Source organism: Mytilus galloprovincialis, chromosome 10 (genome assembly GCF_965363235.1).
Source record: "Mytilus galloprovincialis chromosome 10, xbMytGall1.hap1.1, whole genome shotgun sequence".
NCBI lineage: Eukaryota > Metazoa > Mollusca > Bivalvia > Mytilida > Mytilidae > Mytilus > Mytilus galloprovincialis.
This window is the reverse complement of record NC_134847.1, coordinates 28,736,532-28,761,177: the sequence shown is the minus strand read 5'-3', so window position 1 is coordinate 28,761,177 and position 24,646 is coordinate 28,736,532. Positions and strand designations below refer to the sequence as shown.

The window sequence follows — 24,646 nt, the reverse complement described above, 5'->3', positions numbered from 1 at the left end:
TTATTATTTACATATATATAATTTATTAAACTAATTTGTTTTTATTTGTTAATCCACAGCACCATCACTATCATCAAGGTCAAGGCCTTCATCATCTTCAATGTCAAGGTCTTCCATATCTTGAAACAGTGACTCATCAACTTCCACATCTGCATCCTCTGTGAACACAAAAAAAAATCATTTAATTTTAAATTATAATTCAAATTCTCAATCATTAATAAAAGAATTTTTCAAAATTTTGGGAATAAAGTAAAGTCTTGCATGTCTTGAATTTGACATATAACAGCCTATCAAAGGGATTAAGTCATCAATACTTAGTATAAAGATCCTACTTCCATTTGTCTATACAGAAAACAAATACCCACAATAAAAACTTTTTAGCTTTAAATCTGGTTTATTTATTTATTTCAATCGTTCATTACATGTATCAATTTCTTTGTGGGTTGAAACCTTTCAGATGTCTTTTTTGTTTTGAAAGGGAAATTGCTCCCAGGCGCGTAGCTCCCTATATGCTAACACGCAGTTGCCATGCACATCGATTTGGCATGCAAAAAAAAAGGCAAAATAAATATTTATCAATTAAATGTTAAAGGAAACACCTATGTTGTCACTTTTTTAATAGATGAAATATCATTAAATAACGGCATTTGGTTTCAAAATAAAAGTTTTATTGGAGATCATGACAAAATAGGACAGTAACTTGTATCTTTTACAAGATTTGAATTTGTAATACTCAGTCTAAGACATGTAGTTTTGGAGCACATTTTACAGTGGACGGTTCATCAGTTTGGAATGAGATGTACCAATCGGCATTAGAATTATCAGAACCCTTCAATATTGTTGAAAATATGTCCAAGGCGATGTGGTTGACAGACTACCGGAGCCAATCACCCTGCAAACACGCCAAAACAGTATTGGAAAGTCTCATTATTTTTTGCGTTCATAGACCATACGGCCTAGCCAAGATCAGATGTGCATTTCATATTGGGTCTATGTTATAGGCTTGTAAAGACAAGGAGATAAACTTTACATAAGTCATACATCTTTGAACTGAAGAAGAGAATGTAGGGTTTCACAATGAATATCAAATATCATGTATCTATAGGTGTTACCGTTTTGAAAAAAACACTAAAATACACGCTGAAAATGGGCAAAATTTCACGTTATGTTGTTTCATTTAAAATTTACCTGTTTTTATCAATTGATAGTTAATAAGTGAACTTAATTTGAACTACATTATTGGTTCACTGTTATAGACAATTTATTCTTCTTTCTTTAACTGGTTGTTGCAACAAAAAATCTTCAGTGGTTACAAAGTTATGATAAAAAGTTGAATACTATGCGCTTGTTATGAAATTTTGTACTTTTGTTTTTAGCTTGCTCAGTGTAGTGATAAAAGAGAAAAATAAATCAAATGTATGCTATTATGTGTTTTGTTTTCTCTTCTAGTATATACATTATCAAAAACTACCTCATTTATCAAATTTGCAGTACCCTAGCTGGAGATATATGCCATCAAAGTTGGATATACAAATAAAGTGAAAAAATGTCTTGTCCTAGACATGCATTCCCTAGTAAACTGGAAGCATAATTACATTAATGTTGCATTGCTAAGTTCCTGTTCTTTTGTAGATATGAAAACACTACTAACATTTTTTTTTACCATCTATTAATAGAGGAAAAAATTCAAAAATATGTCAGAATGTCTTGTCCGTAGACACATGTCTTGTCCGTAGACATGTCTTTTTATCAATATTGCTTGGCTTTATGGGTCTTAATTAGTCCTATGTGTTGTTTAAACTTAGAAATATCTTATTTTTAATAAATAAATGGTAATTTAAGTGTTCTCAATTTTTGTAAAATTACTTTACAGGAGTGGATTTTAAAAAGTGTCAGATTATCAGTCATAAAAAGCATACCTTATTTTACTTCAATATTGTTTATTCCAGATGATGCTTACTTTAAAAGATTAACTAAATCAAATGAAGAAAAAGTATTTCTCTCTCTCTAACTTTATCTTTTGCATTTCAGTATTAACAGCAGATGAGGAAGTGTCTACGGACAAGACACTTGTACATAACAAGTATTAAATTCGATTATTTGTCTGCTATGGAACTTAAATCTTATTTATAGGTGATGAAAGTTATCTATTCAAATTAAAACTCAGTATTTTCAACATGAATATAGTCACAATTAATTCTAACAGATTTTTTTTTTAACTGAAATTGTCTTGTCCGTAGACATTACCACAATATATTTGTATCCAATTTCCTTGAGTTCAGCCTAATTTGATGGGTAAAATGTATGTTATTTTTTTAAGAGAACACATTCAAATATGTCAAAATTGGGTTTTAATAATAGTTTGATTGTTTTAAACAGTCAGATATATGGATTTCAGTTAAAAGAATGTGTCTTCATTTTGGCTTAATCAATAAATTATTGAGATATGTAAAGAATTATGGGTACATTTTTATATTTTCCAAAATTTAAAAAACACAGCTTAAAATTTAATTAGTAACTTTTAATACTAACTTTAACAATCATCTTTGAAAGCATTTCATTGAATATCAATAAAATGTCTTGTCCGTAGACATTATCAAAATGTATTTGTTTCCATTTTCCTCGAAGTTAAGCATTATTTGATAGATAAACCTGATAAAATGTATGTTTTTTTTTCAAGAGAACACTTTCAGCTATATCAAAATTAGGTTTTAATAATACATTTCATTAAATATGAATACAATGTCTTGTCCGTAGACAAAACATATCAATTGTATTGCTAAGTTTGATTGTTTATTGTAAGAATATGCATCAAGTTATTTTAATGTTCTATACACCAAAAGAAAGGTTTTTTTTTTTGAAGTTTTGTTATTTATAGATAATTTTAGATACAGTTTTATCACATAAGATTAATGATCAAAGAAAGCTACTGTTGTTTTAAATAACTGTGAGTTAAACATGTTCTTGTCATTTTTTTTTCAATTAAAAAGTTTGATATTCAATAATTCTAAATATATTTTGTTGTCTTTGTCATTGTTCAAAAATCTGACACTGGTGACCATGTTTTGAAGCTAACCATTAATGAAAATTATACAGTTTTTAAACACCATTTATTTAATAAAAATATTAAATATTTCTTCCAAAAACTGCATGTAATTATATAAATGCTTACAGTGTTAGCCTAACGATGGCAATTTTTCATAATTTAAACCATTTTTGAACCAAAATATCAAAAGAGTTTTTCCCTGAGGTGATACTCATTTTTGACTTCATGTGAAACACAAAATGCACATCTGATCTTGGCTAGGCCGATATGATAAGGGAACTGGAGAGTGCAGTCGCATCTAGTATTATCAGAAAATGGCTTCTTTGCGCTGTATCTGTCTCATCGTGTTGTAGGAAATATCACAAACAAACAAATCTCAACATGACATTGTCTGGGACATACAGTGATATTGTTAGCTTTTTTCAAAACCATCTCTACCCTTTTTTATTGGGAAAATATGCGCAATTTTCATCAAATTGGGAAATTTAGAATAAACCATGAATTTGACTGCAACTTCAATTTACAGACCCCCTTTCAAGAGTCAAAGCCTGCTTTGAAATAAGACCCCATTTTGCCAGTGATGGTACATAAATAGACTCTCAAATTTGCACATATAGTAATTTTAGGCATGACAAATGTATAAATTAGTCTCTTTAAGTTTGTATTCATGCACAATTACTACTAAGACTGCACCGTTTGGGAAAGAAGTTGTCTTTTTGGGAATAATTTTAAGCCATTTTTTTTTCAAATTGGGATTCTTCTCCTGGTAAAAAAGCCTTTATTCTCTACTTATTTAAGGCAAACAATATCAGACATACAAAACTGACCTGTCATGTAATTTTGACAAATTCAATTGGGAGGTCGCTCGATGCCGAACTCGTACGCTGATTTATAACATCTCGCGAGTGCTACCATGGATATCTATCAGTTTACTACGTATGTTGAAAACAAATGTATGATCAACAATGACCAACGACAGTTACTAGCATAACTGCATATTCATCGGGATTTCAGTGTGAATATTGACAAAGTAATAGAGAAGTTTATTTCTGCCTAGACCCGAAGAGCAGATTTTGGACAATTTTTTAGTAAATTCTGTATCACAAATATGTGTACTTTATGTATTACTCTATTCAGAAGATTTATTAATAGTTTTACGTTCATAAATTTTTTATAAGTCCTATCTTCATATAGCTCCTCTTTTAACCGTCCTATGACCAAAAATTGAAAAAAAAAAATTTTTTGGCAAAAAAGGATACCAAATTTATTTTGCCTCGATCCGCAGTAGTTACTTGCACATCGTTTCATTCTGGCTACGCCTCTGGCTCCTTAATGCCAACAATAACAAATTGTTAGCTTTTATTATGTTTGAGGAATTTAATTCAATCTTTTATTAACAATTTATATAATTTGGTTCACAAATTTGAATTTTGTGAACGGAGTTACACTTACCTGATGGGTTTACATAATTGGATATTCTCTCCGGTATTTGGTCTTATCTCGCTCAAGCGCTTAGCTGATCTTTTAAATTATAAATTTAATATAAAATTCTTCGTCAGTTGAGACCTTTCAGATTTTTCCTCAACACTGTGTTGTTTTTATAAAGGGTCATGCCATCGTTTTTGTTTTCAAAGGGAAGTAACTTCTTACTTTCCCTATATGGTAACTAACCATTTATGGTAACTAACCCTATATTTTTAAGGACACCCAATATCAATTAAACATAGTCACCATGTGTAGTCCTTTAACCAATCATATCCCTATAAATCTATAGGAGGTAAGATAAATGTTATGTAAGGACATAACTCAAGAACTATAAAAGTTGATCCTAGTTTTGTGGAAATAAGCATTGTGAATAACAAGTTTCATAACATTTGGTTGAGGGAAACTAAATTAGAGAACGGAACCTAGTTTTAGGACATATGTACAGACAAAGAAGGGAAAAATTTAAAACCCCCTCCACTATAGCACGACATAATAAAGAAATTTGATAGGTGAACATACCTGACTGTAAAAATATCATATCTGATTCATCCAACTTGTCATCCTGCATGAACATTTCTTTGCCTGCATACAAAAAAAATAATTTTACTTCAATAAACTGAACTCCTAATTAGAAAATGTTACCCCTTTTTGCCAATCTTTTATTCGTTATGACTTATAGTAATATGTGTTTTGTTTGAACAATTTCAAGGAGTGACACACATATGACAGTACCTTTTCTGCTCTCTTCTGACAAAAAATACTTCACATATATATGTGTCACTGTTATTCTAAAAATATTTGTAACGGTTCCGCAGAACCCAGTGTCTCGCCTACTTTATGAAGCTAATAAATGTTTTAAGAACTTTAACTGCAGATTGTATGTAATATTAACTGGAAGAAAAACTACTTCAATATATAAGTAACATACGGAAAAGTAGGAAATATATTTTCAAAAAATTTCCTTCTAGATACCCCCTACAGAAAAACTAGAGGCTCTAAAGAGCCTGTGTCGCTCACCTTGGTCTATGTGCATATTAAACAAAGGACACAAATGGATTCATGACAAAATTGTATTTTGGTGATGGTGTGATGTGTTTGAAGTTCTTACTTTACTGAACATTCTTGCTTCTTACAATTATATCTATAATGAACTTTGCCCATTAGTAACAGAGAAAAATATTTGGTAAAAATTTACATAAATTTACCAAATTAATGAAAATTGTTAAAAATTGACTATAAAGGGCAATAACTCCTTAAGGGGTCAATTGACCATTTAGGTCATGTGGACTTATTTGTAGATCTTACTTTGATGAACATTATCGCTGTTTACAGTTTATCGCTATCTATAATAGTATTCAAGATAATAACCAAAAACAGCAAAATTTCTTTAAAAATTACCAATTGGAGGGCAGCAACCCAACAACCGGTTGTCCAATTCATTTGAATATTTCAGGGCAGATATATATTGACTTGATTAACAATTTAACTCCTTGTCAGATTTCCTCTAAATGATTTGGTTTCAGAGTTATAAGCAAAAAACTACATTTTACCCCTGTTCTATTTTTAGCCGTGGTGGCCATCTTGGTTGGATGACCAGGTCATCGGACACATTTTTCAAACAAGGTACCTCAAAGATGATTGTGGCCAAGTTTGAATTAATTTGGCCCAGTAGTTTCAGAGGAGAAGATTTTTGTAAAAGATAACTAAGATTTATGAAAAATGGTTAAAAATTGACTATAAAGGGCAATAACTCCTAAAGGGGTCAACTGACCATTTCGGTTATGATGACTTATTTGTAAATCTTAGGTAGCACTCCACAGTTAGGTGTGTAGTTTCGCATTTTGGCCCCTGTGGATTTTTTAAAAATGAGAGCTAGTGTGCAATAAAATTCATTTTTGGATAGCTGAGTACTAAAATAGCCTTTGTATTGGGTTTATATGAACATCAAGATTATGTAATGTATGTAATATAGGCTGTTTTCTGTATGACAGTCCGTATTTGCATGTCCCTACCATACATTGGTCCGGCAATTATTGTAATGTTTTTTTCCAACTTTTTATCGCACGAACTTTGTGATTGGATTTTACGAAAAAATGAGGCGAAAGACACCCATTTTTTATTTGATCATTAGGAAGATTTATGAAAACAGTTTCTAAAAAGGTATCACTCAAAGGCATTGAAATTCTAGTTTGATCCAAATTTTGGGGGGATATGTGACATGTCCACCCCCCTTTTTGCAATATTTTATGGTAAATAAATGCAGAATGTTGCCATGGATACACATCAAAGGAATTAATTTTCACTCTTTTAACTTTTGAAAATCAAATCTATGGAATATACTGATTACATACATATGCACATGTACAACACAAACAGTTAGGTTTATGTTTTAGAAATCCAGAAATAGGAGATGATAAAACATTTTGTGGCTCATTTTTAATTTTATTTTCTAACTGTGGAGTGCTACCTTACTTTGATGAACATTATTGCTGTTTACAGTTTATCTCTATCTATAATAATATTCAAGATAATAACCAAAAACAGCAAAATTTCCTCAAAATTACCAATTCAGGGGCAGCAACCCAACAACAGGTTGACCGATTCATCTGAAAATTTCAGGGCAGATAGATCTTGACCTGATAAACATTTTTACTCCGTCAGATTTCCTCTAAATGTTTTGGTTTTTGAGTTATAAGCCAAAAACTGCATTTTACCCCTATGTTCTATTTTTAGCCGTGGCGGCCATCTTGGTTGGTTGACCGGGTCACGCCACACATTTTTTAAACTAGATACCCCAAAGATGATTGTGGCCAACTTTGGATTAGTTTGGCCCATTAGTTTCAGAGATGAAGATTTTTGTAAAAGATAACTTAGATTTATGAAAAATGGTTAAAAATTGACTATAAAGGGCAATAACTCCTTAAGGGGTCAACTGACCATTTCGGTCATGTTGACTTATTTGTAAATCTAACTTTGCTGAACATTATTGCTGTTTACAGTTTATCTCTATCTATAATAATATTCAAGATAATAACCAAAAACGGCAAAATTTCCTCAAAATTACCAATTCAGGGGCAGCAACCCAACAACAGGTTGACCGATTCATCTGAAAATTTCAGGGCAGATAGATCTTGACCTGATAAACATTTTTACCCCACATCAGATTTCCTCTAAATGCTTTGGTTTTTGAGTTATAAGCCAAAAACTGCATTTTACCCCTATGTTCTATTTTTAGCCGTGGCGGCCATCTTGGTTGGTTGACCGGGTCACGCCACACATTTTTTAAACTAAATACCCCAAAGATGATTGTGGCCAAGTTTGGATTAATTTGGCCCAGTAGTTTCAGAGGAGAAGATTTTTGTAAAAGATTACTTAGATTTATGAAAAATGGTAAAAAATTGACTATAAAGGGCAATAACTCCTAAACGGGTCAACTGACCATTTCAGTCATGTTGACTTATTTGTAAATCTAACTTTGCCGAACATTATTGCTGTTTACAGTTTATCTCTATCTATAATAATATTCAAGATAATAACCAAAAACAGCAAAATTTCCTCAAAATGACCAATTCAGGGGCAGCAACCCAACAACGGGTTGACCGATTCATCTGAAAATTTCAGGGCAGATAGATCTTGACCTGATAAACATATTTTACCCTGTCAGATTTCCTCTAAATGCTTTGGTTTTTGAGTTATAAGCCAAAAACTGCATTTTACCCCTATGTTCTATTTTTAGCCGTGGCGGCCATTTTGGTTGATTGACCGGGTCACGCCACACATTTTTTAAACTAGATACCCCAATGATGATTGTGGCCAAGTTTGGTTCAATTTGGCCCAGTAGTTTCAGAGGAGAAGATTTTTGTAAAAGTTAACGACGACGGACGACAGACGACGGACGCCGGACGCAAAGTGATGGGAAAAGCTCACTTGGCCCTTCGGGCCAGGTGAGCTAAAAAGTTGAGGGCCAGTTAATGGCCATGTGGCGGACAGTTGAGGGCTAGCTGTTTTAAGCAAAATAGTTGAGGGCTAGGTGTTGAGCATCTTAGCTCAACTCGAACCTGGCCAAGCAGTGTATGTTGGATAGATGTCGCTCAACTGGCCCTCAACTGAACCTGGCCAATAAGTTGAGGAAAAGTTGAGCAATTGATCTTTTGATTTTCATATAGTTGAGCAAAAGTTGAGCTTTCAGACTTTGAAATTTTTGTAGTTGAGCAAAAGTTGAGCATTCAGACTTTGAAATTTTTGTAGTTGAGGAAAAGTTGAGCATTCAGACTTTGAAATTTTTGTAGTTGAGGAAAAGTTGAGCGTTCAGACTTTGATTTTTTTTAATAGCTGAGCAAAAGTTGAGCAATTAGAAAATGACCTAGTGATATAAATGTTATGTGCCATCTGTTTTATCTGTCTTCAGTGCAAATGGACAGGAAGTATTATTATAAATGTACACAAAGTTTGAGGTAAAATTAAGGGAAGCACATGTTTTCAATTTTATACATTTTTCTGTATTTTAACTTAACTAAATCATTGACATAAAGATAAAAAATAAACAGTATTTCTTTTATTATAAGATACATGTATATCAAATATTCAAGATTTAGGTAATTAACAGTTATTATTAGGGGCAAATCTCAAAGTGATCACACTGTCACAATACCCAAAAGAACCTCAAACATTTAAAATTTGAACTGGGTTTGAGCATGCACATGGCAAGTAAAGATGTCTTCTAGCTATCATGAATAAAATATGAATTTTACAATGAATGTAGATAAAAAAAGTTACAAATAACTGTATTGACATTGAAAAGTGCAGTGTATTCTCCTGATGACATGACTCTTGGATTTAGGAAGATTGGTGTTTAACACATATTTCTGGAAACATCTTTTGGTAAGGACATTGGATTAGATTTGATTTCCACCATTTTGAATAAGTGTATAATTATGCTCTTTTAGTTCAAAATAGTGATATTTAAAGTGTTTTCTTTATAAACTTTAAAGAGTGAAGAGAAAAAATGAGACAATATATTTATGCATTAATTTATATATTCTCAAAATGTGTAAGACAGGAGACATGTTTATTTTATTATTAAGACAATTTGTTTAAAATAAGAATATTCTAATATCAATGAATTTGGTATAAAACTAGAGATCTATTCTTATTTGCTAGATAACTTCTTAAAAGCAAGGATAAAACATTCATGTAGTATGTTGTGAGTTAAGATCTTTCAGCAGTATTTTGGCTATAAAAATACACAATTTAAATTTATTTTTTCTACAATGTGTAGTCATCAGTTTTCAATTACCACATAATGCTCAACTTTTTAAGACCTAGCCCTCAACTTTTAATGACCTGGCCCTCATCTATTGGCCACCTAGCCCTCAACTTTTAATGACCTTGTGCTCAACTGTTGGCCAGGTAGCCCTCAACTCTAATTGCTCAACTGTTGGACACCTAGCCCTCAACTATGATATTTTCTCAACATTGCTCAACTAATTTGCATAAAGTTGAGCATTGATAGTTGAGGGCTACCTAATTTGCATGGCAAAAATCCAGCTAGCCCTCAACTGGCCCTCAACTATTTGCTCAACTGATGGCCAGCTAGCCCTCAACTGGCCCTCAACTGTTAGCTCAACTGGCGGCCAGTTGAGCAATGCAGTTGGCCTAGTGATCATTTTTTCTGTATGGGACCAGCTTTTGATCATAACCAAGCATCTGTCCAAGCTTGGAAGAAATCCAGGATATTTTAAGAAAGTTATTCAAATTTCAAAAACTTTAACCACAGAGTGAATGCAATGTTAACTGGTGGAAAACTGAGTTATTAAAATTACAAAAACTTCAACCACAGAGTGAATGTAATGTTAACTGGCAGAAAACTAAGTCCATTTATAAGTAAAATATGGATAAACAGGATTTCTTTTTTCACAAAATTTATTTCTGAATACTATCATATAATCATAAACAAGCTTCTGTCCTAGTTCGGTAGAAATCCAGGATATTTTAAGAAAGTTATTCAAATTTCAAAAACTTTAACCACAGAGTGAATGCAATGTTAAATGGTGGAAAACTGCGTTATTAAAATTACAAAAACTTCAACCACAGAGTGAATGTAATGTTAACTGGCAGAAAACTAAGTCCATTTATAAGTAAAATATGGATAAACAGGATTTCTTTTTTCACAAAATTTATTTCTGAATACTATCATATAATCATAAACAAGCTTCTGTCCTAGTTTGGTAGAAATCCAGGATATTTTAAGAAAGTTATTCAAATTTCAAAAACTTTAACCACAGAGTGAATGCAATGTTAACTGGTGGAAAACTGAGTCCATTTATAAGTAAAATACAGATAGACAGGATTTCTTTTTTTGCAAAATTTATTTCTGTATACTATCTTATGATCATAATTAAACAAGCTTCTGTCCAAGTTTGGTAGAAATTCTGGATAGTTTAAGAAAGTTATTAAAATTTCAATAACTTTAACCACAGAGTCAGAGTGAATGTAATGTTATTATTTTGTTAACTGGTGGAAAACTAAGTCCATTTATAAGAATATTTGTGGATGTCACTGCTTACTGCGAAATGTAGGATTGCTATGTCTTGATTTTTAAACAAACATCGAAATGGTCATCGAGAGAACCAATTTCTTCTAAAGGATAAGGGTTAATCTTCACCTTCTAATTATTTCTACCTAATTATCTCCCTTTGGTTAAAAAATACCTATTTATCCTTAAAGTTGTCTCCCTTTAGTTCAAAATACCAATTTAAGCTTATGTTGTCTCCCTTTGCTTAAAAAATACCAATTTCTTTAGTTGTCTCCCTTTGGTTAAAAAATACCAGTTTAACCTTCAGTTGTCTCCCTTTGGTTAAAAAAAACCAATTTAACCCTAAGTTGTCAATCTATTGTATGACTTTTAAGTCCTTGTTCATCATGTATTTTTTTTGTTTGTTAAATAAAGCATTTAGAGGAGTTTTGCATGGCAATACATGATAGGTTTGAAAAATTGAAAATAATATGCATCTTCTTTCATGTTTCTATTTTAAAACATTTGTAACAAGAATGTGTCCATAGTACACGGATGCCCCACTCACACTATCATTTTCTATGTTTAGTAGACAGTGAAATTAGGATAAAATCTCTAATTTGGCATTTAAATTAAAAAGATCATATCATAGGGAACATGTATACTAAGTTTAAAGTTGATTGGACTTCAACTTCATCAAAAACTACCTTGACCAAAAACTTTAACCTGAAATTTGCACTATCATTTGCTATGTTCAGTGAACTTTGAAATTGGGGTAAAAACTCTAATTTGGCATTAAAATTAGAAAGATCATATTATAGGGAACATGTGTACTAAGTTTCAAGTTGATTGGACTACAACTTCATCAAAAACTACCTTGACCAAAAACTTTAACCATAAGTGGGACAGACGGACAACGAACAGACGCAGAGACCAGAAAACATAATGTCCCTCTACTATCGTAGATGGGCATTAAAATTTAAATATTAATAAATATATACAATATTAGATGATAATTATATCAAGTAAATCACCTGTAGTTTTTTTAAAACAATAACAATAATGTATTTGAAAGATTTATTCAGGAATCTTTCCAAAATTTTATTCACTTTTGAAAAACTCAATTTGTCGAAAAAGATTTGTCTCCCTTGTCACACTGTAGTAAATAAAAGTAAAAGCCTTATGCTTTAACACACATTGGTAATTCCTTTTTTTTGTGTTTTGACAAAAAGCAAAAGCAACCTGTTGAAGATAGATATTAAAATATAAGGTAATATTTATGTCAAAAGAATAACATATTTTAAAGTTCTGCATAAAATGAAATAAATAGATCTTTTGCGATTTAATACAAATTTCATTTTTTTTTAAACACGTAAAAGTTTCATCATATTGCTATATCGATATAACATTATTTAATTCATGTTGTCAAACTTGCAATTAAGGTAACCTAAGCCTCAATTAAGCTAAGGACTGTCTAGCAAGGGCAACCTCTCTCTGTCTCACTGTGGTAATACCTTATCATTTTGAACCTAACTCCATGCCACCTCATTCATAATGGTAATTTTTCTCTTCTCCTGAGGGTGACTTTTATATTCAGGTTTGACTTTAATTTCATGTATATACTATCTAGAATAAAATTACCAGATAATCCTTTTGGTTCTGGGTTATCTTTTAATCGCTGTGCTTTCAGTTCATTGACCTCAGCTTCAAACTTCAACTTCCATGCTAAAAATGTTTCAACAGAAACTTTTGTGCCTTCAAACTTTTTCTGAAAGTAGAAAAATAACAGTTAAAGTATATACAGATTACAATGGACCATATTCAAGACATGGTGATTTTTCATGGTGTATAATGGGAAAATCTTATTTGGATGTTCTGATTGGTCATGACATCATCAAATGATCATTTACAAGTTTGGGGAAGAAAGTTGATTGTGTTAAATACATTTTTGTAGTCCATAATGAAATGTTTCATATATAGCAGTACATAACTATTTCCTTTAAACAATGAAGTAAAAATGTTTCATTCAAAATCATCATTGAAATTACCAGATTAAAGATTTAAGATCATTAAAATATCTTAAACACAATAAGGGAGCTACCATGTTATATTTATGATGGGGGTGTGGTTGGGGGATGGGGCTAGGATGAAATTTGAAAAAAATAGGCAGGACAGAAGTTTTGAGTTAAAAAAAAAGGCAGGATGAGACACTTGCAAAAAAAAGGTCAGGATGACAATTTAGGTAAAAAAAAGTCAGGAGAAACTAAAACAAGAGGCCCTCAAGAGCCTGAATCGCTCACCTTAATTCTTTTGGTTAAATCTCTCATCAATGATTATTTTGGCTTTTCAATTTATTTAAATGTTTTTTGGATCGTCCTATTTTCTTCAAAAGCCAAAAAAAATAATCATTTTCTCCTATGTTCTATTTTAGCCATAGGAGCTATGTTTCTTGACATAGAAGGAAATAAAATATAAAATTTATACTAGATACTCTGAAACTCATTTAGCCTAAGTTTGGCTGAAATTGATACAGCAGTTTCAAAGGAGAAGATTTTTTAAAGTAAGTCAAAATGATGAACAAATTGTGAAAAAAGTCTTTAAAGGGCAATAACTCCTTTATAAGGGGTCAATGGACAATTTTGGTCAAATTGACTAAATTGAAGATCTTACTTTGCTGAACATTATTGCTGTTTACAGTTTATTTCTATCTATAATTATATTCAAGATAATAAACAAAAACAGCAAAATTTCCTTAAAATTATCAATTCAGAGGCAGCAACCCAACAACAGGTTGTCTGATTCATCTGAAAATTTCAGGGCAAATAGAAATTGACCTGATAAACAATATTACCCAACGTCAGATTTGCTCTAAATGCTTTGGTTTTTGAGTTATAAGCCAAAAACTGCATTTGACCCCTATGTTCTATTTTTAGCAATGGCGACCATGTTTGTTGATAGATCATAACTTCAGATACAATTTACAAACTAGATACCCTAAGGAACATTCAATTAAAGTTTGGAAGTATTTGGCCCAGTAGTTTCAGAGGAGAAGATTTTTGTAAAAGATTACTAAGATTGACGAAAAATGGTTAAAAATTGACTATAAAGGGCAATAACTCCTAAAGGGGTCAACCGACCATTTCCGTCATGTTGACTTATTTGTAAATCTTACTTTGCTGAACATTATTCCTGTTTACAGTTTATCTCTATCTATAATAATATTCAAGATAATAACCAAAAACAGCAAAATTTCCTTAAAATTACCAATTCAGGGGCAGCAACCCAACAACGGGTTGTCTGATTCATCTGAAAATTTCAGCGTAGATAGATCTTGACCTGATAAACAATATTACCCCATGTCAGATTTGCTCTAAATGCTTTGGTTTTTGAGTTATAAGCCAAAAACTGCATTTGACCCCTATGTTCTATTTTTAGCAATGGCGACCATGTTTGTTGATAGATCAAAACTTCGGATACAATTTATAAATTAGATACCCTAAGGAACATTCAGTTAAAGTTTGAAAGTATTTGGCCCAGTAGTTTCAGAGGAGAAGATTCTTGAAATAGTTTACGACGACGACAGACGACGACAGACGACAGACGACAGACGACGACGGACGCCAAGTGATGGCATAAGCTCACTTGTCCCTTCGGGACAGGTGAGCTAAAAAAAGGCAGGACAGAGATTGCAACTAAAAAACAATGCAGGACAAAATTTTTCATAAATAAAAATCAAATGGTAGCTCCCTAAAAGAGGAACATAAGGAATAAGCTGTCAAATACATTACCACTGATTTGACTCAAACTCTTATTTTGATTAAGAACATACTAAATTATTTGCAAGAATTATAAAAGTTCCATAGAAGGTGATAAACAATACATGGGATCGTTATAAAGTATCAGCGTTTCCTGCCCATCTTAGGACTGGACTAAAGACTTTCACAATAACCATTGAGTAACCTCCGAAGACAGCCTATGGTCATGTGACCCAACATAAAAATAAGCATTAATATAAATAGGCAGACAAACACATGCAACAGTATTACCGACCGTGCAAGGGCTGTATAGCCAGTCAAGGTCGTTAAAAACTTCCATTTGTTGCAACAGTACGACCAGGCACTATAAAGATGATGTGTGTACATTTGTTTAAACTTGTAAAAAATCTTATTGTGACTTTAAGATGAAAAACAGCAATAAAAGCACTGTTTCTTTGGGTTTTATTGCTGTGCACATACTGATTTTGTGTCATGGATGGATACTCCATATCCATTGTTTTTCTAATTTATATTTTCTATCTGTATACGAATACTTGGTAATCTTTTATCATGTTTATGGATTGATACAGTCATCAGAATGATTCATTTTTTTCTTTCAAATACTGAACAAGCTGAGAACATGTGCAACTCATAACCAACTAAGGGTCAAATTAAAAGTTGCATGCTTACAGACCAAAATTAGGTTGATTTATAGTCTTCCAAGACAATTATACATCAGTATGTCAGTCATGTTTTTGAGCAGATTTTTTTTAAAACTTAACCAAACTGGCTGCTAAATTCAATTTCAATTTTCTGCTTTTATTAAATTTCAAAACATAAAATTATACTTCAAATTTTGTCCTTTTAAAGGTGTGGATTTAAAATCCAGCTTGTGGCAAGGTGCTTTTTTTCTCTGCTCTAAATTAACTAGGATTGCCAGTTTTCATGTCAATAGTTGTGGTTCTCTCAGGGAGCTATGTGTTCCTTCTCTTATAAAATCAGGCTGCAATACATGCATGTGGCCTTCAGCTGTTGTCTGCTCTATGGTTGGGTTGTTGTCTCTTTGACACATTCCCCATTTCTATTCTCAATCTTATGATATAACAAATGGTGCTGATAAAGGGATATACAACACCAACAATCAATTAATCCAGATATACAAATTACCTGTTCAGCTTCTTCTTTTTCTCTAAATACTCTTTCTTTTTCTTCCTCTTCTTGTCTCTTTCTATCTTCAATAATCACAGCTATTTTTTCCTGAAGTGCTGATACAATTGTAAAAACCATTGCCATTCCAAGATTCTCTGAAATCTATATACATGGTATACATATCGTATAAGATTAAAAGATTTTAATCCATTCTTAAATTAACTTTATTTCAATACATTCTTAAATTAACTTTATTTCAATACATTCTTAAATTAACTTTATTTAAATCTATTCTTAAATTAACTTTATATCTTGTAACAGGAACTATCTTCTCTTTTTAGTGCACATTATTATGTGACATACATGTTTAATGTCATGAATGTTACTTTTATTGGTCAAGCAGACTTCATGAACATGATGAAAAAGACAGGGACATTTGGTCAGAGAAGCTGCAGTGATTCATCTGACTGAGGGCTGTTCCAAAAATAAATGTATGGGGGTTAGAAGGCACTTTTTTTTTTACCCCACCATGAATAAATTTTAATTTGATATTTCCTTTAAATGTTTTCTTCACCCATCAAATTTTAATTAAAGTGCCTTTTGACTATAGCTACCCTCCTTTTTTTAAAGGAATTACAGGTACACTGTCCAGGCTGTACTGGATCATATATATCTTTTCAAATAATCTACAGACTTTCTTAGCAGGTTCTTTCCTGCACCAAATTTAATGCACTTTACCTGTTCATTTATAAAATCATTTAGAATATCTTCATATTCTTCATCCAAGTTTTCCAGATCTGTGATCTCAAACACAGGGGCTTCATCTGGATAATTCTGAACATACTGAAACTTCACAGTACAACTTGCTGTAATAGACATGATAGATAAAAATATTACATTTAATCTATTGTTCAAATGAAAGTAATTTATATCATGTATATGTAAATAACAGTACTGCTCCATGAATAAAAAAAACGACAACTTTTTTACATTAAAAAAAAAAAAAAAACCAATATCTATGATTAATTAACCATTTATTTTCAACTTATGAGTTTGAATGTCCCTCTGGTATCTTTTGACTCTCTTTTAATATATTGTAACCAGGTGCTCCGCAGGGTGCAGCTTTATACGACCGCAGCGGTCGAACCCTGAACAGTTGGGGCAAGTATGGACAAAACATTCAAGCGTGATACAGCTCTGAATTTGGATTGTGATCAAATTTTTGACATTACATGGGTTTTTTTTTACACAAAACAAATGTCAAGATTTAACAAATCAATTAAAGATTTCTTCTTCAAACTTTTTAAATCTAAAACTAAATAGTTGACACAGCATAGGTTTCTGACACAGAATGAATGTGGTCTAATGAACTTAAAAGTTTTTTTTTTGCCTTTGAGCAATTCACTATGCTGTTGAATATTAATCCTCTCAAAAAAATGTTTGAAGAAATTTTCTTTTTATTTATGAAATCTGAAATGAGAAAAATTTAAACCCCCCCACCTTTTTTTTCACATCCCCGTTTCCCTTTTTCCAAAACTGATATCAATTCAAATTTCTAATGGAGTTTGCAACAATAACTACTCCTTTAAATACATCATAAAATATTAAAATGTAAAATAAAGTGCTTGTTATCACTGAATGGTAAAGATTGGTTGGTAGTAAAAGTGAATATACATTGTTTATTGTATAAAACAATAAAAAAAACTTCATCAGCAACATTTTATATTGGCAAATTTCCAATGAAGTTATTTACATAAAGTTATTGGCAAATAAAAATAGAAAATAACATCATAGTCATGTCTGGCAAATGTCCAACATACATTATCTAAAAACATTTTAGATAAGATAAGGAAAAAAAGCTTCATCAGCAACATTTTATATTGGCAAATTTCCAATGAAGTTATTTACATAAAGTTATTGGCAAATAAAAATAGAAAATGACATCATAGTCATGTCTGGCAAATTTCCAACATATATTATCAACTACTATTCTATACAAAGAAAGATAACTCCAATTGAAAATTAATTGCTATTGCACAATATTGTGCAATTAGATATTTCTTGCTATTGTGCAATACTGTGCAATTGAAAATTTCTTGCTATTGCACAATACTTGATATGGAATCCTGATTTGGACCAACTTGAAAACTGGGCCCATAATCAAAAATCAAAGTACATATTTAGATAAAGCATATCAAATAAGCCCAAGAATTTAATATTTGTTAAAATCAAACTTAGTTTAATTTTGGACCCTTTGGACCTTAATGTAGACCAATTTGAAAACTGGACCAAAAATTAAGAATCTACATACACAGTTAGATTTGGCATATCAAAGAACCCATTTATTCAATTTTTGATGAAATCAAACAAAGTTTAATTTTGGACCCCCATTTGGACCAACTTGAAAACTAGGCCAATAATTAAAAATCTAAGTACATTTTTAAATTCAGCATATCAAAGAACCCCAAGGATTCATTTTTTGTTAAAATCAAACTAAGTTTAATTTTGGACCCTTTGGACCTTAATGTAGACCAATTTGAAAACGGGACCAAAAATTAAGAATCTACATACATAGTTAGATTCGGCATATCAAAGAACCCCAATTATTCAATTTTTGATGAAATCACACAAAGTTCAATTTTGGATCCTTTGGGCCCCTCATTCCTAAACTGTTAGGACCAAAACTCCCAAAATCAATCCCAACCTTCCTTTTGTGGTCATAAACCTTGTGTTAAAATTTCATTGATTTCTATTTACTTATACTAAAGTTATTGTGCGAAAACCAAGAATAATGCTTATTTGGGCCCTTTTTTGGCCCTTAATTCCTAAACTGTTGGAACCAAAACTCCCTAAATCAATCCCAACCTTCCTTTTGTGGTCAGAAACCTTGTGTTAAAATTTCATTGATTTCTATTCACTTTTACTAAAGTTAGAGTGCGAAAACTAAAAGTATTCGGACAACGACGACGACGACGCAGGACGACGACGCCAACGTGATAGCAATATACGACTAAAAAATTAAAATTTTTGCGGTCGTATAAAAACATCAATGATTAATTTTAGTGGGGTTAAAATTTCGTGGTTTCGTCTCTATATAAGATTTCATAGGGATTTAATTTCGTGGTTTCAAATAAATGGAAGTGACATTTTACATGTTATATGTAGGTTAAATTTTCATGAGAGTTCTAATTTTGTGGATAAATTCTTTCCACAAATGAACAAAATTAAATCCTCCATGAAAATTTCTACTTTTACAGTGTATATACATGTATAGTTTCAACAGATTACTGTTTACTAAAAAATGAGTTTCTAGCTAGCTAGCTTAGACTCTGACATGTCTGGAATGTACATAAAATATAAATAGCACTGTAGAAAAATCTCTTTAAATTTTATCCCTTTTTTTGTTTATGCTTTACAAATAATGACTGATCATAAAGACATAGCTATAGTTGACTGTCTGAATAACATGGATAAGACCCCTCATCTCTGTATTGAATTCCTAAGTTTTTTTAACAATTCTCTGCTCTCATTATTTTTAGCCTCTTTTACATTTGTTATCTATTCTTTATATTTCAGCACCCAATAATTCTGTTTTCTTTATTTTTTCAATTGTTTTCTGTTCTTGAAGCCATTCTCTCTTTCTATTTTGATAACTTTTCACACCTTTCCATGAAGTATTTCTAGTACGGTATCTAAACTGTTCTTCACAAGAGTTCTTAAGAGCTGGGATTATTTACAAAAAAAATAAGTATTTCTAATAATTTGAAGTCATTGTGAAATAATTAAAGAACCTTAGTGAGCACGCTCACATACCCCACGTCCCCACATTGTCATTGGAGAAATTAAATAAGTATAAGAAAAAAAAATTGTATAAGAAAAAATATTGAATAATAATTTCCTGTCAATATACATAGTATGTCCTTATTATCTACAAAATTTCATGAAATTCTGTTGTGTGTTTTGAACTGTTTTCAGAGTAGTTGAGATGACAAACTGTTGCAGAAGTACATTGAAGCAAATAAGTTCAAAGGGGCTTAACTCCTAGAAAAAAAATTGAACCGTAATTTCCTGTTGATATGCACATCTACATAGTATGTCCTTATTATCTACAAAGTTTCGTGAAATTCTGTTGTGTGGTTTGAGAGGAGTTGCGATGACAAACTGTTGCAGTAGTACATTAAAGTAAATAAGTTCAAAGGGGCGTAACTCCCAGAAAAAAAATTGAATCACAATTTCCCGTCGATATGCACAACTACATAGTATGTCCTTATTATCTGAAAAGGTTTCGTGAAATTCTGTTGTGTGGTTTGAGAGGAGTTGTGATGACAAACTGTTGCAGTAGTATATTAAAGTAAATAAGTTCAAAGGGGCGTAACTCCTAGAAAAAAAATTAAATCGCAATTTCCCGTCAATATTCACAACTACATAGTATGTCCTTATTATCTGAAAAGGTTTCGTGAAATTCTGTTGTGTGGTTTGAGAGGAGTTGCGATGACAAACTGTTGCAGTAGTACATTAAAGTAGATAAGTTCAAAGGGGCGTAACTCCTAGAAAAAAAATTGAATCGCAATTTCCCGTCGATATACACAACTACATAGTATGTCCTTATTATCTGAAAAGGTTTCGTGAAATTCTGTTGTGTGGTTTGAGAGGAGTTGCGATGACAAGCTGTTGCAGTAGTACATTAAAGTAAATAAGTTCAAAGGGGCGTAACTCCTAGAAAAAAAATTGAATCGCAATTTCCCGTCGATATGCACAACTACATAGTATGTCCTTATTATCTGAAAAGGTTTCGTGAAATTCTGTTGTGTGGTTTGAGAGGAGTTGCGATGACAAACTGTTGCAGTAGTACATTAAAGTAAATAAGTTCAAAGGGGCGTAACTCCTAGAAAAAAATTGAATCGCAATTTCCTGTCGATATGCACAACTACATAGTATGTCCTTATTATCTGAAAAGGTTTCGTGAAATTCTGTTGTGTGGTTTGAGAGGAGTTGCGATGACAAGCTGTTGCAGTAGTACATTAAAGTAAATAAGTTCAAAGGGGCGTAACTCCTAGAAAAAAAATTTAATCGCAATTTCCCGTCGATATGCACAACTACATAGTATGTCCTTATTATCTGAAAAGGTTTCGTGAAATTCTGTTTAGTGGTTTGAGAGGAGTTGCGATGACAAACTGTTGCAGTAGTACATTGAAGTAAATAAGTTCAAAGGGGCGTAACTCCTAGAAAAAAAATTGAATCGCAATTTCCCGTCGATATACACAACTACATAGTATGTCCTTATTATCTGAAAAGGTTTCGTGAAATTCTGTTGTGTGGTTTGAGAGGAGTTGCGATGACAAGCTGTTGCAGTAGTACATTAAAGTAAATAAGTTCAAAGGGGCGTAACTCCTAGAAAAAAAATTGAATCGCAATTTCCCGTCGATATGCACAACTACATAGTATGTCCTTATTATCTGAAAAGGTTTCGTGAAATTCTGTTGTGTGGTTTGAGAGGAGTTGCGATGACAAACTGTTGCAGTAGTACATTAAAGTAAATAAGTTCAAAGGGGCGTAACTCCTAGAAAAAAAATTGAATCGCAATTTCCCGTCGATATACACAACTACATAGTATGTCCTTATTATCTGAAAAGGTTTCGTGAAATTCTGTTGTGTGGTTTGAGAGGAGTTGCGATGACAAGCTGTTGCAGTAGTACATTAAAGTAAATAAGTTCAAAGGGGCGTAACTCCTAGAAAAAAAATTGAATCGCAATTTCCCGTCGATATGCACAACTACATAGTATGTCCTTATTATCTGAAAAGGTTTCGTGAAATTCTGTTGTGTGGTTTGAGAGGAGTTGCGATGACAAGAAACAGGACTGACGGACGGACGGGTCAAAAACATTATACCCTCCGCAACTTCGTTGCGTGGGGTATAATTATGCATGTTATATGAGAGGGTTGCAATCTGTATTGACTACTAAGTACTAACTTGACATTTTCTTATGACATACATTGTACAAATGTATATATACTGTTAATTCAGAAATTATTGGGTGCATTTATTATTTCAATTTTTGAAAAATTGACTGTAATGCAAAATTAATTTTTGTGATGTTAGAAAAAAATCTGTGTACAGATATGTATATACATGTAAGATATCTTATTAGTGTGATACATACATTTTTTTTACTTACATTGTCATATTATTCGCATTCATTAAAATATTGCAGTAATTTCAGCATTTTATACAGTATACATTGTGCAGTGACATTTTGTAACTCGACATTTTCTTAATTCATATCACTAACCTGACTCATCTGTTTCTTCAAATTCTGTAGGTTTGATTATGACGTTAAATATGTGAAATGGATCTGTTTCCAGTACTGAAAAAATCATAATAAATAAATGTGATCAAATAACATTTTTTATATATATTTCATGTATTTATTGTTATCTGAAAGAGGGAAAATTGAACAGTTTCAGTGCAATTTTCATGCAATAATAAACATGATAATTAATTAGTTTAGTCTGACATGATCCATTGTAGTAAACCATTTTCCTGACTACCGAGTGAGACATTGGAAAGGTGATTATCAATCATGATGATAGTCGTCCGAGTTGCTTTCAATAACATACCTCAATTCTTTCCTGAAATTGCAAAATTGATAAATTAATTTAACTTTGTTCATCAAACTTCAATTTTTAATCCTGCCATGCCTGTTTGGGGGTAGTTTTCATTCAAGAGCTATTTGAATGGCAAAACAAAACATTTCTCAGACTGGGAATCCCAAAAGGCATGAAAGGGATTGACCATGTTGACTCCAAGATCTATTGGGTTTGGGTTCATTTGGCCACCTACAAATATATTACTGCTTCCAAGAACTAACTCTAAAAAAATATTTTAAACTGTTTAAACCCCCGTCACAGTAGACCTAGTCTAGACGATTCCATTTGAAGTGGGGAAATATTTATTTTGTTTGGAAATGATTTCCCACAATTACCAACGAAACGTCACTTCCGATGAATATAAAATTTAAAATCCGGTCAAATTTGACAGACCTGAATTTCCGGAAATAATGTAAATCGAACGTTCCGGAAATTCAGATCCATTAAAATATACAGATTTTAATATTTTAAATTTTATATATTTCTCCACTTCAAATGGAATCGTATCTTATTCAGTCAGAGCTCAGACATAAATAAGTCTGAATTTGCTTTTGGCTCATATATAGAGGTCTAAATTTGTAAGTTTTAGGATTAGTCTCCCTTTAATGCAAGACAAATTACGACTTTCATAAGTCAAATATTGTTAAACAAGAAATAATTGACCAGAATCAAAAAGTTGCAAAATATCGACTCCTACAAGTTGATAAGTGATCAAAATTGGTTAACTTCAAGACCCACGCATATTTATAAGGAGGTCATGCATCTAAATCAAATAATGAAAACATTGAAAGATAATGCTTTGTCTTCTAAAGAAAAATATGAACAAGAGTCTAAAAAATCGGAGATAATGTTAATTAACCTTACAATGCAACCACCTGGAACTACACTTAATGAGGAAAAACATCTGTGTTTAGTAAGGATGTTCAATTAGACAATTACATATAGCTAGCTCAAGTCCTTGTGAACTCTCAGACAGGTTTTTGCTGTCATAGGTTGTGTAGTTTGGCCACCAAGTGAAATTAAGTTTTTTCATCAACATAAATAGACCTAAACAAGTCTGTCAATTTATGACTTAGATAAGTCTAAAATTGAAAACACATTTTTATGATAAATACATGTTTTGACTTCTTTAAGTCAAAAACAAAAATAGACTTGTTTATGTCTGAGCTCTGACTGTTATTTAACCCTTATTTTAGGATATTTCTGGAAATATTTTACATCAATAAGCACAAAAAAGGTAGGACTTTGTAACTACGTAAAAATTTCTAACCGGCAAAGAAAATTTCTTGTCAAAATTAGATTTTAAAGTTCCCCCAAAAATTTGCTCTCAAACTCCAGACGTAAGAAATGGCTTCAGCGTTATGACGTCGTAGGAAGCGTCCCAGAAAAAAATTAAAATAGCCTTGCCAGACGTCATAATTATTTGGACTACAGTAGACCATGATAGCACCACATTCATCTCGATAGAAAATGAATTCAGATCATGATGAATTCGCTACAAATTATTTATTTTTGTCCTCATTAAACTTAACTATCCCACTACGATTATACCACTTTCTCACTATGCTTAAAAGTTATTCTGCGACCTCACTACAATTATCAAGTTCTACCCTCAATCCATTCACACTACGACATAACACGATTTATCCGATTGCAACACAATATAACCATGTTTCTCCTGCGATATCAATTAATTTATAGTATCCTCTTACCACAATCACACCACGATCATAAAGTGATGGCAAGTTTAAGACCAAATGACAGAGCTCTTTTTGAAAAATGTTGATGAAGAATATTTGCTTTTTTTTTTAAGACAATAAAAGTTAAAAACATGATATAAACCTTCAATTTCATCTGGGTATATTGACTCGAGAGCCTCTATTTCATTAACTTGATCTTCCTTGTGATCTGTCATTATGGAAGTTTATTCATCTTCAAAAAGAAATGTTTATTTATGCTGTAGTTTCAGATGTTGTCAGTTTTTTTCGATCCCAAATTTTTCCAACACATGTAAATTCAATGTAGATTTTGATTTTGATCAGAGTCTTA

General features: G+C 31.8%; 1 protein-coding gene across 1 annotated transcript; it reads right to left on the bottom strand.

Moving 5' to 3' along the window:
• On the bottom strand, positions 1 to 24,629 carry LOC143047330 (RWD domain-containing protein 1-like). Its single transcript, XM_076220364.1, has 7 exons — positions 24,440 to 24,629; positions 22,240 to 22,314; positions 16,688 to 16,815; positions 15,968 to 16,111; positions 12,687 to 12,813; positions 5,051 to 5,113; positions 1 to 158 (listed from the first exon to the last, which is right to left on the bottom strand). The coding sequence occupies exons 1-7, from the start codon at positions 24,510 to 24,512 to the stop codon at positions 49 to 51; spliced, it is 720 nt and encodes a 239-aa protein (XP_076076479.1). The 5' UTR covers positions 24,513 to 24,629; the 3' UTR covers positions 1 to 48.
• Positions 24,630 to 24,646: the final 17 nt, after the last annotated feature.

What these genes read in the sequence shown, in the direction of transcription:
- LOC143047330 (XM_076220364.1), bottom strand. Translation starts at nt 24,512, where the DNA reads ATGACAGATCACAAGGAAGATCAAGTTAATGAAATAGAGGCTCTCGAG. An exon ending in ATGATTTTATAAATGAACAG is followed by an intron (nt 16,112 to 16,687) that starts GTAAAGTGCATT and finishes CCATGTATATAG; the next exon opens with ATTTCAGAGAATCTTGGAAT. An exon ending in AAAAAGAAGAAGCTGAACAG is followed by an intron (nt 12,814 to 15,967) that starts GTAATTTGTATA and finishes TTCTACTTTCAG; the next exon opens with AAAAAGTTTGAAGGCACAAA.